At 39.1% G+C, this 16224-nt stretch overlaps 1 protein-coding gene across 3 annotated transcripts in view; it reads left to right on the top strand.

Moving 5' to 3' along the window:
* CENPF (centromere protein F) overlaps positions 1 to 16224 on the top strand; it is a 41489-nt gene that overhangs the window by 20253 nt on the left and 5012 nt on the right. For 2 of the 3 annotated variants that reach the window (XM_061353915.1, XM_061353917.1), the window contains 8 exons: positions 1976 to 2111; positions 3186 to 6595; positions 8324 to 10600; positions 11152 to 11304; positions 12060 to 12236; positions 12947 to 13108; positions 14800 to 14980; positions 15637 to 16113. In XM_061353915.1, coding sequence (XP_061209899.1) covers positions 1976 to 2111; positions 3186 to 6595; positions 8324 to 10600; positions 11152 to 11304; positions 12060 to 12236; positions 12947 to 13108; positions 14800 to 14980; positions 15637 to 16113 — 6973 coding nt within the window. The remainder of the gene's footprint in view (positions 1 to 1975; positions 2112 to 3185; positions 6596 to 8323; positions 10601 to 11151; positions 11305 to 12059; positions 12237 to 12946; positions 13109 to 14799; positions 14981 to 15636; positions 16114 to 16224) is intronic. The other variant, XM_061353916.1, reaches the window with a different exon arrangement.

Below are 16224 nucleotides of genomic sequence, written 5' to 3'. Positions count from 1 at the left end.
GGATGGAGCATTTACCACTCCTCTGGGCAGCCTGTGCCAGTCCCTCATCACCCTCACAGTAAAGAGCTTCCTCCTTACATCTAAACTGTACTTCCTCTGTTTAAGTTTGAGGCCATCAACCCTTGTCCTATCACTACAATTCCTAACGAAGAGTCCCTCTCCAGCATCTTTGTAGGCCTCCTTCAGATATAGGAAGGCTGCTATGAGGTTTCCATGCATCTTCTCTTCTCCAGGCTGAACAGTCCCAGCTTTCTCTAGAGTAAGAGTACTACCTGTATGTGGGTTCTGGAGTTAGCTTTGGCTTGGTTTTTGCTTTTTGGTTAGCAGAATGGTTAACTTGAGTAATACAATGTGCCAGTAGAATTGATAGCTGGATTGAAACCAGAAAGCTTACAGCTTTGGAAGTGTAAGTGGTTAGTTACTGTCAGGCGTTAGCCCATTAAATCATGGGTTCCTGGGTTTTAAATAATTAAATATATTAAATAATGAGGCTTTTTAGCCATTTCAATTCCTTAAAATTATTTGGTCTTCTTTCTGTAGATCACTCCAGATTTTCTAATGAATAGGCTTGTTTAGTTCATGTATTGCATCTGCATGCGGTACTTGGAGTGTGAGAAGTTTGGACATCTGCCCTTCAAAAACTTAAGACCACAAGAAAACTTTCTTCACTGAAACTTCTCTGACTGGAGTATTATGGGTTTTTAAAAGCTCTGAGTAGGGAAGGCCATGAGTAGAAGGGAAGGTAACTGTTGGTGACAGTGACAATTTTAATCATGTTCTCAGGGTGATTTATGTCTGTGGCTGCAAAAACAAGCCTGCTATGCCAGCAAGCTTTGAATCATCCAGACCTTTCCATTTCTTGAGCTTGGCTTCTGTGAATTGCTGCCCATCTGCTAGTAGTAAACAGATGAATAATTGATGGCCTCTTTCCAATGGGGCCTGCCAGTTCCATGCCATCTGGTGTCCAACAGCATAGGAGTTTGGAGAAAAAGGATTAGTTTCCTTAAAAAAAACCACTTTTATTTGGCTTTCTGCACGCAATGGAGTTACATAGTTTTGTCTGTGTAGTGGTTTGAGGGGGGGCTAAACTCCGTTTATCTGGAAGAAAACACTGGCAAAACAACCTTCTTGAAGACTGAGCACTCTAGTATTGCCATGCTGATGATCAGTGGAAGGAGACCTTGTTTGCACGTGAGACATGACGTGAAATCTGATTTATATATTCCTTGTTAATTTTGAGGCCATTGCAGGGATTTGTTTCCTTTGTAGCTTTGGGAAAGTAGCCTGACTTCATCAACTCAGATTCTATAGGGTATGTCCTGTTCTGTCTTGATCTGTTTGCCCTGTGCAAGCAAGGGGTATGCTAACTACTTAAAGTGGCTGCAGCACAGAATTACAGACTGATTTGGGTTGGAAAGGATCTTAAGATTATCCTGTTCCAACCTTCCTGTCATGGGAAGGGACACCTCACTTTAGACTATGTCACTGAAGGCTCTGTCCACGCTGGCAGTGATGGAGAATTTATCACATCTCTTGGCACCCTGTGCCAGGGCCTCAGCACCCTCACAGTAAAGAACTTTTTCCTCATATCTAACCTGAACTTCCCCTGTTTAAGTTTTAACCCATTACCCCTTGTCCTATCACTACAGTCCCTGATGAAGACTCCATCTCCAGCATCCTTGCAGCCCCCTTCAGACACTGGAAGCTGCTCTGAGGTCTCCACGCAGCTTCTCTTCTCCAGGGTGAATAGCCCCAACTTTCTAAGCCTGTCTTCACATGGGAGGTGCTACCTCTGATGCTGTCAGCTAGTTAAGACTAATTTAGCTTATGTTCCCAAGCAGTGTTTAGGAACTCAGGCATGGCAGCCCAAAGACTTAATAAGACCTAATGGAATATCTTTAGGTTTAAATTAACTGAATTCTTTGATCTTCTTGACAATTCACATGAAATGTAGTGTTATTTGCATTTGTTTTAGGAAGTGAAGCAGGAAAAAAACCTTCTTGACTGTCAGCTTGGAAAAAAACTCCAAGAGATCCACCAGCTTGAAGAAGAGCTCAAAATGATCAATCAGTCTCTAAAGCAGAGCCAGAGTTTTGCGGAAGAGATGAAAAGTGAGTTACGCATTTAAATCTGCAGAACTCCTGTTGCCTGTTTAGTAGTGTATGATTCCTGCAATCCCATAAGCTTTATTAGGAATTAAGTACAAAAGTTAGCACTGTGGCTTATGTTTAGTGTTTTTAACCAACACTGAATTTCTCCTAAATGGAAATGAATTTTTGTCCATGAACATACGAAATTCTTGAAGATACATAATTTGGAAATTAAGGTGTACTAAATTTAGGAGCAAAATGATTTTCATAAAATCTATTTAAACCAGAAAACTTCTTTTTTGTAGTTGTGTGTTTCACAGTTCAGGAAGAAACAGTACAAAAATGTCACATATCTATCAATAGTTGAGTCTTGCCTGCAGTGTTTTCTTCTAACTGAGAACACGGTGTTTCAGGAATTGAGTGGAAATACACCTTGTTGTTCTGTTGGATCTGGCTAAAAACAAGGGGATAGATTCCATCTTGTGTGTCTGCATCCTCCTTGTATCTGTGTGTCTGTCAAGCTTCATGTAAGATTATAAAATGAAGCTTTTGAATTTGATCCTGTTCTTGTTAAATGACCAAACTTTCAATTGCCTTTCAAGTGAACAGGCCTGCTTCAATCAAGGCAGGGAAACAATTATGACAGTTTGGGGAATGTTTGTGGAATTGGACGCTCTTTAGGAGAAATGGACTATGAGGCTGACCCACAAGACGGTCACATGCTGGAATGAGACCTGTCCTGCTAAAAAGAGAAAGGAAAAAAAGCAAAATCAGTGCTACTTTATATAAAACCTGGTGGAAGTGAAACAGAAACAACAGGTAGTTACACCTGAGAAGTAAAGACTGACTGGCTTGGAGTGCAGGCCTGTATCAGACTGCAGAGAGAAAAGCTGGTGCTGTCTATGAGTGAGTAGTGTCCAATCGTCTAAGGTGATAGAAACAATTCTTTATCCAGTGTTGTAATTTGAGAGTAATGCCTTCCACTAAAAGGAGAATTGAAAATAGTCAAAGTAAATAGTAATATTTCATTTAGAAAATGATCAGTGATATCGCCAGTATTGAGTGGCAAAGATTTGATTGTGCTTTCTTTTACAGATAAGAATTCTGTTCAAGAAGCAGAGCTGAAGTTACTAGAAGAGAAATTGAAAAAGCAAGAGAGCTCCCTTTTGCTGGAGAAGCTTCAAGTAGCTTTAGCTGACATGGAAAAGCAGCAAGATTCTACCCAAGACCTGCTCAAGGAAAAAGATAATCATATTAAAGAACAAAACTATAAAATAAGTAAAATGGGGGAAGAATTGGAAGCTTTGCAGAAGCTCCTTGGACTCAAGCAGAGAGAATGTGAAGAGCTGCAAAAAGAGGCCACTGCTTTTTCCCAATGGAAAAGTGAAAGTGATCACCATATGAATAAACTGAAATCTGAAAAGGACAGTTTGCTGACCCACATTAATGACCTGGAGAGGTCCCTTCAGAGTCAGCAGATCAAAACTCATGAGCATAGTGAGAAACTTAGCATGATGCAAACTGAAAATGACAGGAAGAGCACAGAGATTAGAGAACTTAGAGACATGCTGGAATGTAAAAGTGCAGAATTAGAAGAACAAAAAAAAGCTTTTGCTGAAGTTCAGCAGAAAGCAGAATGTTCTGACAAAAAGTACTGTAAAGAAATGGAAAACATGACTTGTAAAATATTGCAGCTTACCAACCAAGTGGGTGAAGTAGAAGAAAAGTTGCAGTTAGCAACAAGTGAAGGACTGCAAAAGGAGCAATGTTATCGCGAGCTGCTCAGTGAATATGAAAAAATCTGTCATCTTGTAAAAGCAAAAGATGCCTCAAAAATGACAGAAGATGGAGAAGTTGATTTGAAAAGTGGCCAGGAGAAAACCGGTTTAGCTAACACACAACTTGCAGCAAATAACTCCATTGATGACAATCATGGATGTGCAAGAGCTCTTCTAGAAGTAGAACAAACTAAGGATCTGGCCATTTTACAAGATCAGATCTCATCTCTTGAGATCTCCTTAGTGGGTCAAAAGCAGCTGAATTCACATCAGCGTCAGCAGTATGAAGACTTACTGCAAATAAAGGGTGAAACAGAAGCAAGATTACTTGGTGTAGAGCAGATGCATGAAAACTTCGTGACAGAGACTAAGCAGCACATTAGTAACTTGCAAGCGGATATTTCAGTACATCAGAAATTAGTTGAGGAAAAAGACATGCAACTGCAAGCTCTGAATGAAAGATTAGAGAAAAGACAAGCTGAGCTTCAGGATTTGAAAGTCAGTCATAAATTGCTTGAGGATTCAGTAAGACAGCTGAAGCTTCTGTCTGGAACGTGGGATTCAGAGAAGAAGGACATGTCTTCAATGATTTGTTCATATAGCAAAACAATTGAGGAACTTACCGAAGAAAATGCAAGCCTTAGGGATTTAAGCAGAACTTTAGAGCGAGGACAAGTAACTTTACTGGAAGCAAATCAATATCTTTCTGATAGTTTAAAGGAAAGAGAAGAAATGATTTCTGAGCTGTCCAGAAAACACAAAGAGGAAAGAGAGCGTATTGAATCAAGAGCTGAAGAAATCAAATCAGAGCTTGAAGCTTTGCAAGCAAAGCATAAATCAATGGAAGAAGAAAATGCAAACATGAAGAGCATTCTCAAAGAGCACACAATTGAATTTGAGGAAAAGAAAGCAAAACTAGAACAAGAGAATCAGTTCTTTAGTGAGAATAAAGATATCTTACAAAAACTAATAGCTTCAGAAGAAATAAAAAAGGATTTGGTTCAACAACTTCAGCAACTCCAGTCCGAATTTTCCAGTACCCAAAATGTGCCTTTGACAGAGCTTGAATGTTTAAGACAGGAAACATTAAACCTAAGGGCAGCACCCAATACAATGCAAGAGGAAAGTGATATCTTCTTTCAAGATGAGGAGCAATTGGAGAAGAAACTGGAAATGAAAAGTAAACCTCTAATGTGTCATGTTGGGTGTGAACAGAGACTCCATTCAGAACAGTTGAGGAAATCCATAGAAGAAAAAGATATTGAGCTGAATAAATACCAAGTTAAACTTGAGCTCCTTCAAATGGATTTCGAGGACAGAGAACTCTCTCTAGAGAACTACAAGTTAGAAGTGATGCAGCTGGAGACCACTTTAAAAGGCGTAGAAGTAGAACTTGAGAAAAGCATGAGAGAGAAAGAGAGACTGCAAGAACTGCTGTCTGTTAAAGAACTGAAAGCTTCAGATGATGATGGTCACTCACTGGAGTATAATTATGATGATGTTTCTCAGAACTGTGGCAAAAGAGGACTGGAGGAAAGTTTTTCATCATTCTTGCTGGCATCCTCATTGCAGATAACACTGAACAACCTGAGCAAGCTTGAGGAAATCTGTGAGAGGCTGCAGGCTGAGAACAATGCATTAGCCTCTGGATTTGAAGACTCAGAAAACAATGGCAGTACAGGTATTGATAAAGTGGCAGAGGAGAAGGAGAACATAATGAATGCAGATAGAAGTTTAAAAGCAGAGGAAGCTATTTTTCCTGATGAACTTATGGATCAAAGTGATAGCAGTGATTTGAGAATGTATTCTGGTAATAAGGAAATGTCCTTCACACTTAAAGAATGCAGTACTAAATCCAGCTCGGACTACAAAGATTTGAAGTTGTCCAGCAAAGAAGTTAAAATACACTTTGCTGAAGTGAGAGAGAAGCTTCTGTCCTTCCAGAATGAACATATAAAATTATATGAACAACACTCCACTATGAGCTCAAAGATATCTGAGCTACAGTCTTGTATTGAAATGCTGAAGGCAGAAAATTCTGCACTGTCAGCAAGTATGAGCAATGCACATACAGCTTCTGTGAGAGGGCCACTGTCTTCTAGCCAAAGTGATACACTGCCTCACTCAGATGAAACTAAGTCCACAGTTTCTTCCTCAGATCTCTTGCAAAGTCCCTGTTTTATAGAATTGAGTGAGGTGACTGATTCTTGTAACAGTGGTAGATGTAAATGGATGGAGGAAATGAATCAGCCAGACAGTTCTGCAGAAATAATTCCAGAAGATGCAACAAAAGCTTTGGTTGAAAATTGTTGTAATGACCACAAGTTGGACTCCGTTAGAGAGCCCAGGAGCATTACTCCTGGAAAATCTAACCTTGAGAGTAAAATTGAAGAGCTTCAGATGCTGTGTCAGACATACAATAAAGCCATCAAGGTGTTCGAAGAGCAATTTCGCATCCAAGAGAATATGAAAAACGAGGAAATACAAGAGCTGAAAAATGTTATTCTTTCTGAAAGAAAAGAAATAGATCAACTCAAACAGCAAAATCTATCTGACAAAGAAGAATGGCAGCAGAAACTGAATAATGTGACTATGGAGATGGAGGGCAAACTGGCAGCAGAAAGAGAACAAACTGAGAATCTGTCTTTGGAGCTGGAAGCAGCAAGACTTCAACTCCGAGTCCTTGATTTAAGTTCTCATTCACTGCTGTGTGCAGATATTGAAAATGTAAGTAACTATAAGTCATTGTCATGCAAATCAGTTTTATGTAAAACTGTTGATGCTAAGCCAAATTCAACTCTTGAAATTAAATGTGTTTAAATTTCCCACAGAAGTGGTACAGTTCTTTAAGGAAAGCAGAAAAATAATCCATCCCTTGAGGTCTTATGCATCCCAGGGATTATGAGAAATAGCAATGACAAAACCAACAAGTTGTGTCTGTTAGAGCTGTGTAATACTTTGAACTGCTTTCTTCTTTTTTTTCTCAGGTGTGGGTTGTTTTCAGTGTGGATCCTATGTGTTAGTGGGTGTGCATGCACTGTATGTGTCTGTACTGTGCTTACAAGCTTTGATCTCTTTGATTTAACACAGTGGGTAAAGATACAAGCAATCACCATGTCCCTTCATGGGACAAGCAAACTTGTGTTTGTGTTAGCAAACGTGATGTAGACTGCTTCCACACCTCTAATTCCTTTCAGTGCCAGCAACAGCAGAACAGAATGAGCTGGTATTGGAACAGTTAATTTTCATTTCAGCCTCATTTCCTTCAAAATAACCAAAGGGAACAAGGAATGTGGGAGTTGGCTCTGTCTTTTTTTGTGGTGCTGTAGATGGTGTGCAACCAGTGACCTAGATTTTGCTGCTGCTTGTAAGGACTGGCAGAACCAAAACTTCACCCAGAAAGGAAGAAAACCAGTTTAATTCTTGTATACAGTGTATTAGACTAATTCCCCTTAAAAATAAATTTAACAGGTGTATTTTCTGCTTTTGAGAATTCCATTTTTGATCAATAAGTCCGTGCAAGTGGCCTCCAGTGCCAAATCAAAATGGAAGTTTAACACTGTTCTCCCAGTCAGAGCATCCTGAAGCTCTACATTTTGATCAGCTGTGCAACACTGAGCAGCTGCTCCTTGCAGAGGAGAAAATCTTCTGTGTGTTGCTTGAAATTCACATAGAGCATCCACACTGATCATAGAATCATAGAATAGTCTGGGTTGGAAGGGACCTTCAAAGGTCATCTAGTCCAACGCCCCTGCAATGAGCAGGGGCATCTTCTAGATCAGGTTGCCGGGAACCACATCCAGCCTGGCCTTGATTGTCTCTGGGGATGGATACATAGACACTTGAAGAAAGAAATACTGCTCCTTACCACACCTAGCTGGAGCTTTTTAATGATGAAGCCCTCGGTACAGATCATTCAGGTGCTGCTTTCAGACCTAGTTCTTTTTTGGAGTTCTCAAGTTTTGAAGTTACTCATTGCTTCCAATGAGAGCATCAGGTGGCACCAAATGTAAGCCCAGCTCTGACACAGTGGTAATTTGGAAAAGGGATTTGGGTTTGTTTTGGTTTTTAGGATTTGGGCTTGCATTCCTTGAAGATTCTCTGGTGTCTAATGGAAGGTGAGCAGTAAAACTTTCCCCCATTAGCAATACTCATGATTTTTCACTTTGTTTTCCCAAACCATGGAGGTATGCGATGTCTTTGCACTTAGTCTTTCAGTAAATTTGGCTGAAACTTCTCACTTGGCATCTTTAAAACCTTTTGACCAAAGTTGTATGGGTGTAGGAACAAGTGTAAACTCTTTCCCTAAGAAAGCAGATTCTGAAGTGGAGGATGCTATTTATTTATTGTAGCATTTACTAGCTTAAGAAAACTTTTAAAGCTCACTTTCTTTTATTCTTAATGTGTTTTCTTTTCCTTTTGCCTTTTTTAATGGGTTGATTCTTACTCTTGCAGATGACTGACCAAGAAACCAGTACTCCTTATCGATCGGGAGTGCCTACTGAAAACTCAGCGCTGAAAAACAAAAGGTGTAAACTAATCCCCATTGAGGAAATGGCTGCAGGAGGTCCCTCTGTGTGTGAAAATGCTACTGAGACCACTGAAGCAAGACTAATGGAAAATTACACTGAGATTTCTGCAGAACATGAGGGTAGAAATATGTCAGGAAGAATAACTAGTCCTTCAGACCATGCCAGTGCATTATCAGTTTTCAATAATAGCATATGTTTGAGTGCAGGGTATTTCTCTGAAAGTCAAATAACCACTGACATGCTTCGGGAGGAGGCAAAACAACAAACTGCTGAAAACTTAAAGCAGATCTGTAAGATGGAAGAAAGCCATAAACATGTCGATTTACTAATGAAAGTTGAGCAGTTAAATTCAGAGCTGAACTTTCAGAATCCACAACTAGCTCCAAAGAGCTCAGCTTTTGCAGAACTGGAAGAAGCTGCTGTAGTTGTCAAGGAAGAAAACTGTGGCATAAAGGAAATACTGGAATCAGTTTCTGTTAATAACCAGCAATTCTCTCTTACAGTAGAAAACAAACCTGAGAACGTAAATTCTGAGCTGGATGTATATGAAGTTAGATTCCCTAATACAGCAGACACATTGGATGATGTAGAAATGACCAAGAGGGATTGTCCTGACCAATTTCTTGAATCTGAAAATGAAAAGAGGAGTCCTAAATCTGAGCAAGGTCATATTAAGAATCATATCTTGCTCACAGAGCATGATACTGAAATGCTTCAGGCAAAATGTCAGCAATCAGATAAGGAGATGGAAGTTAACCTGGAAACTATTCCTAGCTTCCAAGAGCAACTTGTTTCAGTCACAGCTGAGAGAAACCATATTAACCAAGAACTGAGTATTTTGACTGAAAATAAAAAGGAACTGGATCAGAAGTGCCAGAAGCTACAAGAGAAATTAAAAGAGCTGGAGTCAGCTAAAGCGGATTCTGATGAATTCATTAGAAGGTTAGAGGGTGAAGTGAGGACACAAACAAATCTGCTTGAGACTGCAAAATCTGATGTAAATCAGTTATCAAATGAAAAAGAGCATCTTCTTCAGAAGCTGCAAAGTTTGGAAAATGATGTCTTGTCTTTCACCTTAGAAAAGGAAAAACTCCAAAATGAAGCAGCAGATTTGAAGAAGGAGAAAGAGCTGATTGCAAGAGAGCTGGAAATAACACGGAGTAAATTAAGTTCATCAGAAATGGAAAATTCAAAGTTTTCCAGATCTTTGGAAAAATTGTTAATGGAGAAAGGTGAACTGGCTGCTCGACTCAGCTCAGCCCAGGAAGAAGTAGACCAAATGAAACCTGGAATTGAGAAGCTGAAAGTCAAAATTGAATCGGACGAGAAGAAAAAGCTCCACCTTGCTCAAAAGCTGAAGGAGAGTGAACGGAAAGCAGACTCTCTTCTGGATAAAATTGAGAGGCTTGAAAGAGAACTGGAGATGTCAGAGAAAAATCTAGAAGATGCAATTATTCAGTTGGAGACTGAAAAAGCAGAGGCAGAAACAGTAACAGTGGAGATGGAAGAGATGACTGAAAAGCTGAAATGTTTGAACGTACAAATTGATGTCCTCACCTCACAAAAAGAAAGTTTGGCTAAAGATTTAAAAGAAAAGCAAGAAAGAATCCTTGAGCTAGAGGCTGAGAAACTGACTACAGCAAAACTATTGGAAGAAAAGGAGGAAGAAAAGCTGCAAGTCAAGGAAGAGTTTGAAAATGCCGTGGCATTGCTGAAATCTGAGCTCAAAGAGATGAGTGAGAAATTAGAGGAGGAAGGAGATGCTAGAGCAGAAGAGCAAGTCTTGATTAACCAGGTGGCTCGTCTTGAGCAAGATAAAACAATACTGTTACAGGAATGTCAGGAATTAAAAAATGAAAATATCAGATTGGATCAAATGAGGGAAGAACTTGTTCAAGAATTAGCACTTTGCAAGCAAAAGCTCAGTGAAAAGGTGCAGGAAAACAGCGATCTTGAAAAGGAGGTGAAAGAAAGAGAGGAGCTGTCTTTACAGCTGACACGTATGCACCGTGAGCATGCACATTGGCAACAGGAAAAAGAGAGGCTGCTAAATTTGGTTGCTGAGTTGAAATTGAAGGAGCAACATTTTCCTGAGAATGAAACCTTTCCGGCTATCCTGGACATTCTAAAAGTGTCCTATAAGAACCTTGAGAAAGAACTGGAATCTACTCGTTGTGAAAAGAGAACTTTATGTGAAAAGGTAATACCACTTCCTTTAGCAACGAGTTCCCTTTTGAGGAGTGTGGATTAAGTGTCCTCTGGGATTAGCACTTCCTTAATAAATTATAGCTTATAATAACTTTAACTTTTACAGTAAGCATCCTATTTTTAAAATGCTTTCAATGGAATCCTGAGTTTGCATTGAAGTTACAGAGCTGGAAAGCCTGATATTGTTTTGTGTAGGGTGAATGGGAAACTTGCTTGACAGGAGGCATAGAAGTTTAAGTAATCAAATAATGCCAGGTAGTTTCCTCTTTCCTTTAGAAGACAAAGAGAAAACAACAAATTAGCATTGGATAAGTGAGCTTTTATATCAAGAAAAAGTACTTTGGGAGCTCAAAGGAAAGTGAAACAACAGCTGGGCACTTAATGTGTGAAAGCAGCATTAGACTGTTGTGACTGCTGCTTGGAGGTACAGCAGCTACAGGAACAAAATAACTCATCTTAAAATCTGCTTTGTTGTATATAAGAAGCTTCTTTGGAGGTGATGACACACATAATTAAAAATAACTGTGAAAAATTTCATTTCAGGTAAATGAACTGATGGGAAGCCACAGTGAGCTGGGAGCCAAGCTAAGTGATGCTGAACAGAAGATTTCCCAGCTACAGGAAGAATTTACCACAGAAAGAGACAAGCTTGCTGAAGAAATACAACTTATTCAAGAACATTCAGAAAAGAGCAAAGTTAGTTACACCATGTGTAGTATTTCTGAGTTCAAGGCCAGATGCCCGAGTACAGTAAATGTGTGGAGGTTGGTCAGGGGAGCTGTGCTAACGTACGGTACTGGAAGTTCTTGCTTCTGAAACTTAAATGCTCTCTTCTGAGACAATTTATGAGCAATATTTTGTGTTTAAATCAGCTTAAATGGTCTTCTGGCTTATTAACAGTATTTATAAAGTATTACAATCAGGCTTGATTCTGTTGTTGTGTTAATGAATTTGGGTGGGAAAAGAAAGGAAATGTCAGCATTTTTCAGAAAACCTGTATGGAAATACAGGCCAACTGCTCCAAAGAGTAGTTATAAAAGTGGGTCAAAATGAAAATGCTTATAAAGTTTTGTCATCTTAAAAGAGGGTGAGGAAAGTGACCCTTAACCTCCCAAGTCGCTCTCAGAGGGACCAGTGTCCAGAGAGGTTAAGCTTTAATTTTGGCACTGCTGCTTGATTTGAGTGCTGGCAAACTTGCTCTGGCCATGCCCTGCAGATCATAACATTTCTTTTTAGAAGACACTCCTTTGCCTTCTGTTTTGCCTTTTGCATTCAGATGTTTCCTTCTTTAATCACAGTGTGTTTAGCCACTATTAAATACTGTTTCTTTACCAGGTTGATTTTGGAAATTCAGAGATGTTGCAGATGTAAAGTCAAATAGTTTAATGGGTCAACTCTTTCTCCATTGAGAAAATCCTAAATACTAAATGATGTGCTGTTACTGTTTACAGATTCAGCTGCGTCAAACTATGTCAGAAAAAAATGAGCTGACTGAGAGATTGGGCATGGTCCAGAAAGAACTGCAAGAAAAAGAAAGTGAAATGAAGAGAGAAATATCAGAATACAAAACCAGATTACTTCAAGCAGAGAAGGAACATCAGGATGCTCTGACGGAAGCAAACCAAAAGGTAAATTGGAAAATGGGAAGAATAGTGCTGTGAGTTTTTAATCCTATGCATTTCACAAAATTTTGCCGATCCTATTACAAAAGAAATTGTCTTTGCTACCAGTATTGCCAGACTAAATATACTTACCTTGGAACTCAGTAAAGGTTGAATCAACATCTTTCCGTATAGCAAGCAGTGAAAGGTGAATTTACCTCAGGACTCTGTTAAGTGTATATGGAATTTATCTATAAAGCAACAGCATGTTTTAGTCCAGGAAATGGTTGTTTTGATAGGAATGGGGAAGAAAGATTAACCCCTTCAGGATATAAGGGCATATTTGTTGGAAATACGTTTGTCAGCCATGCTGTGTACAAAGACCCTTCATCTTTTCTGCTGAAGGATCTGTCTATAGCTATCTACTTGAGGTCAGTAGGACACAGGCAAACAATTTACTATGATTATTTCTTAATAATTTTCATTCTTGTGAATATAAAGTAAATTTAAAAACAAGCTTTACTAAAATACATGTGCTTTCTAATGGCAGACTTCTTAAAGGCAAGATCCTGGTATTCAAAATGTATACTGGAGACAAATTGTTCTTTCAGTTTTAAACTCACAGAGCAGATCTGTGGAATTCCTGTGGGCTGTGATACACTCCAAAGTGCATCTTTAAATTTCAAGTCAGTGTCCTTTTTGGTATCATAGTCATTAGGCACATTTTCTTTCTCTAGAATGAAGCTGAAATTAAGGCCTGTCAAGATAAGGTGAATTCGCTGGAGCACTTTATCAGCTCTCAGAAATTGGAAATTGAGCATTTGAAGTCAAATAAAGAAGAGCTAAATAATTCCCTTAAAGAAGCTAAACAAACATTAGAAGAACTCCTAAAAACTAAGGTAAGGAAAAGCTATATAAGCATGGCCAATTTCATGAGACCCATGGCACTATGTAGTAAAATAAAATAGAATTGGGAGCCAGTGTTCCAGAGCTTCGGCTTGACTTTGATGCTGCCTTTATTTCATTAATGAGACTATAGGGCATGGAGGAAACATTGTTAATATTGATCGACAGTAGAAAAACTCTGCAATGTGTGCCACAGCTGAGATCACCTAGAGCTGGTGTATGTGATACTCAATACAGCAGTCTGTCTCCACTGAGCATTGCAATAGGATTGTGACTAAAATACACTCAAAGAGACTTTGCAGTGTCTCTTATTTGTGTATTACTTAGAACACGGCATCTTTTATCATCAGTCTTAAACATTAGTCTTGATACATTGCTCTTGATTCTTGAGAATTTATCAGTTCCATTTTCATAGAATTCTCATGACATTTATTAACTTGTGTAATTTTCTAACTGACAACTGTTATCCATGATCACAATATGAGTTCCACAGCCTGTGAACAACTTGTAGCTCGGAACAGTTCTAGATGTGCTTAGTTTGCTTTCTTAGTAGAACAGAAGTTTAACTGTCCCTGTTATTGAATTTATGTAAAATTTCCCTTATTTTTCTTTTCTATTTTGTTTTGTTCTGCTTCTGTCTATGTTTCATTGCTGGCTCCATCTCTGTCCTCCCACTTCAGGAATGAGTATCTCTCTAAATGTACTCTTAAAGAAAAATAGTCAATTCAATTTACTTGCAAGTAAACACTGAGTTGCAATGCGTTCATCTTGCTCATCAGTCCTTTATTCCATAGGGCCCTCCACTGTGGGGTTAATTTGTTCAATATCAGCAGTCCAATGATGCAGAGGACAGTAGGATTTGTGCCAGTGACAGAAAGCATTACCCGTGATAGTGTAAATGCAGAGTGTACAAGGCTTCCTCTGCGCTCACTGTGTGGTTTTTGCAAACAGGCCACATGAGCACAGAGCAGCTCAGGAGTGTGGAAGTGGGTGGAAAGGAATGGGTGGAAAGGAATGATCTGCTGCTTCTCAGAGCAGTACTGTTGAGACAGAGTGTAGAGTGCAAAGCAGGCCTGGGTGATCTTGCCTCTGTGGTAGGAAGATGCAATAGGGATGGAGAGTAAATGAGACTCAGACTAGGAGGGCGCACTTGAAAATTTGGAGTATTAGTTTGAAATAGTTAATGCTTTGTTAAGTCACATCAATGAAGTGATCATAGGTAGAAAAAGGACTATTGCCTCAGAGTTCACAGGTAAGTTGCTAGCCTTGAAATCAGTAATCTGAGCATTCATAATCTGTTTATCAGATTGGTATTTGAATTCATGTTTTTCTGATGAGTTAATCATAGAATCACCAACTGGTTTGGGTTGGAAAGGACCTTAAGATCATGCAGTTCCAACCCCTTGCCATGGGCAGGGACACCTCACCCTAAACCGTGTTGACCAAGGGTCTGTCCAACCTGGCCTTGAACACTGCCAGAGATGGAGCTATCTAGTAAGGACTTTATTTTCCTGCAGTAAAGGAGCTGCTGTAATGAGGTTGTAAAGAAGCAAGCAAACAAGTGTATGTGATAACCGAGCTCTATGGCTTATCTTGCATAAGAGTTGAGCTTCCATTTTACATTCTAATGTTTAAATGGAAGAATTATCTTTCTGATGTAATAACTACATTTCTCATTTTGTAGGCTGATAACATTACAGTTCAACAGAAGAAGGAAGATGAATTTACCCAGAGTGAAGTGCAGCTGTGGATGAAATCCTGTAAACAGATGGAACAGGAAAAGGAAATGTTGCAGAAACAACTTGTTGAACGTGATGAACTGTTAAAGAAGAAAACTCTAGGTATGACAGAGTGTAGGAAAGAAAGTAACTAAATCTAGATTCCACCTTAATGCTTTTTTAGCAGCTTAAGTTTGTAAAACTTTCTTTTCCCCTAAAGTATCCATTTGCATATGCAGCTCTAATGCAGAACATGCTCTTAACTAGCATAAAAAAGTACAACTGCAAACGTGTCGGAAAGTTCATCTGAAGTATCAGAGGCAACTCTGGATTATGAATAGATATTTTAAATATTACATGCTTGTGTTTAAAAGTGAGCTAAGGGAAAAGGGGAGTGTTTTTCTTAATAACCAAAGTTCAGGTACAAGTTCTACAGTTTTCCAGCTTTCCCCACTGATTCTCATGTTCTGTTCTTTGTATTTTGGCTCCTCTCATGAGATGCACAGTATTGTAAGTGGTATTTAAATTTAGGGGCACAAACTCGAGTGTTCAGCAGTTACAAAATGACAGGGAAATGTTTGCCCATTCCCTGGTCAAAGATTCTTTGTAGATTGTGCATGTTTGTTCCCTGTTTAGCAAATACAATATTGTGTCTTATCACTCATTTGGTTATACACTGTCACTTTTTGCTAGTGGCACAGTAACTGAACGCGTATAATTCATTAAAAGATGTGTGACCATTCCATTGTAAGCTCTTATATATGCATTTTTCTGTTAGTTATAATGATATGTTGCTTTGGAAGGTGCTGATGAGAATGCTGTTATGGAGGAAATGAAGTTAAAACTGGAAGAATTACAGGAATCTACAGAAGTGAAAACCAGAGAAGCAAATGAGAACCTGGAGAAATACTGTTCTCTAATTGTTAAATATTATAAACTAGAGGAAGAAAATGAGATGCTAAAAACACAAGTCAGTTTGTTGAGTGCGCAGCTGAAACAGCCAACAAGTGATCTTGTCAGCAGTCCTTTGCTGAATTCAGATAACTCACTGACAGGGAGCAATCAGTCTGTCAAAGAGATGAGGGCAGCTGAAGATGCTACTAAGCTTTCAAGGAAAAGGCAGAGACACGAAGACAACAGGAAAGATAATGGAGAACCAAGATCCCCTGTGCCAGAGGCTTTATCCAAGAAAAAAAGGAAGGATGATGTCTGTCAAGATGTGCTAGGTGAGAAGAGCACTGTCAGTGAGCCAGATGGGCTTCCTGAAGTAGTGAAAAATGGTATTCATAATGTTTTATAAATGCAAACGTCCTCTGAGCAGATTGGGTAGGTTTTCTTCTCTTTTGGTGTGCTGGATTAGTTTTACTGTGGGTGAGTAGGTGACTGTGCAA

Source organism: Neopsephotus bourkii, unplaced genomic scaffold, assembly GCF_033783945.1.
Source record: "Neopsephotus bourkii isolate Nb327-2 ecotype Australia unplaced genomic scaffold, CSIRO-AGI_Nbou_v1 NB_707, whole genome shotgun sequence".
NCBI classification, from domain to species: domain Eukaryota; kingdom Metazoa; phylum Chordata; class Aves; order Psittaciformes; family Psittacidae; genus Neopsephotus; species Neopsephotus bourkii.
Note: the sequence above shows the minus strand (reverse complement) of the source record. Positions and strands in the feature narration are given on the sequence as shown.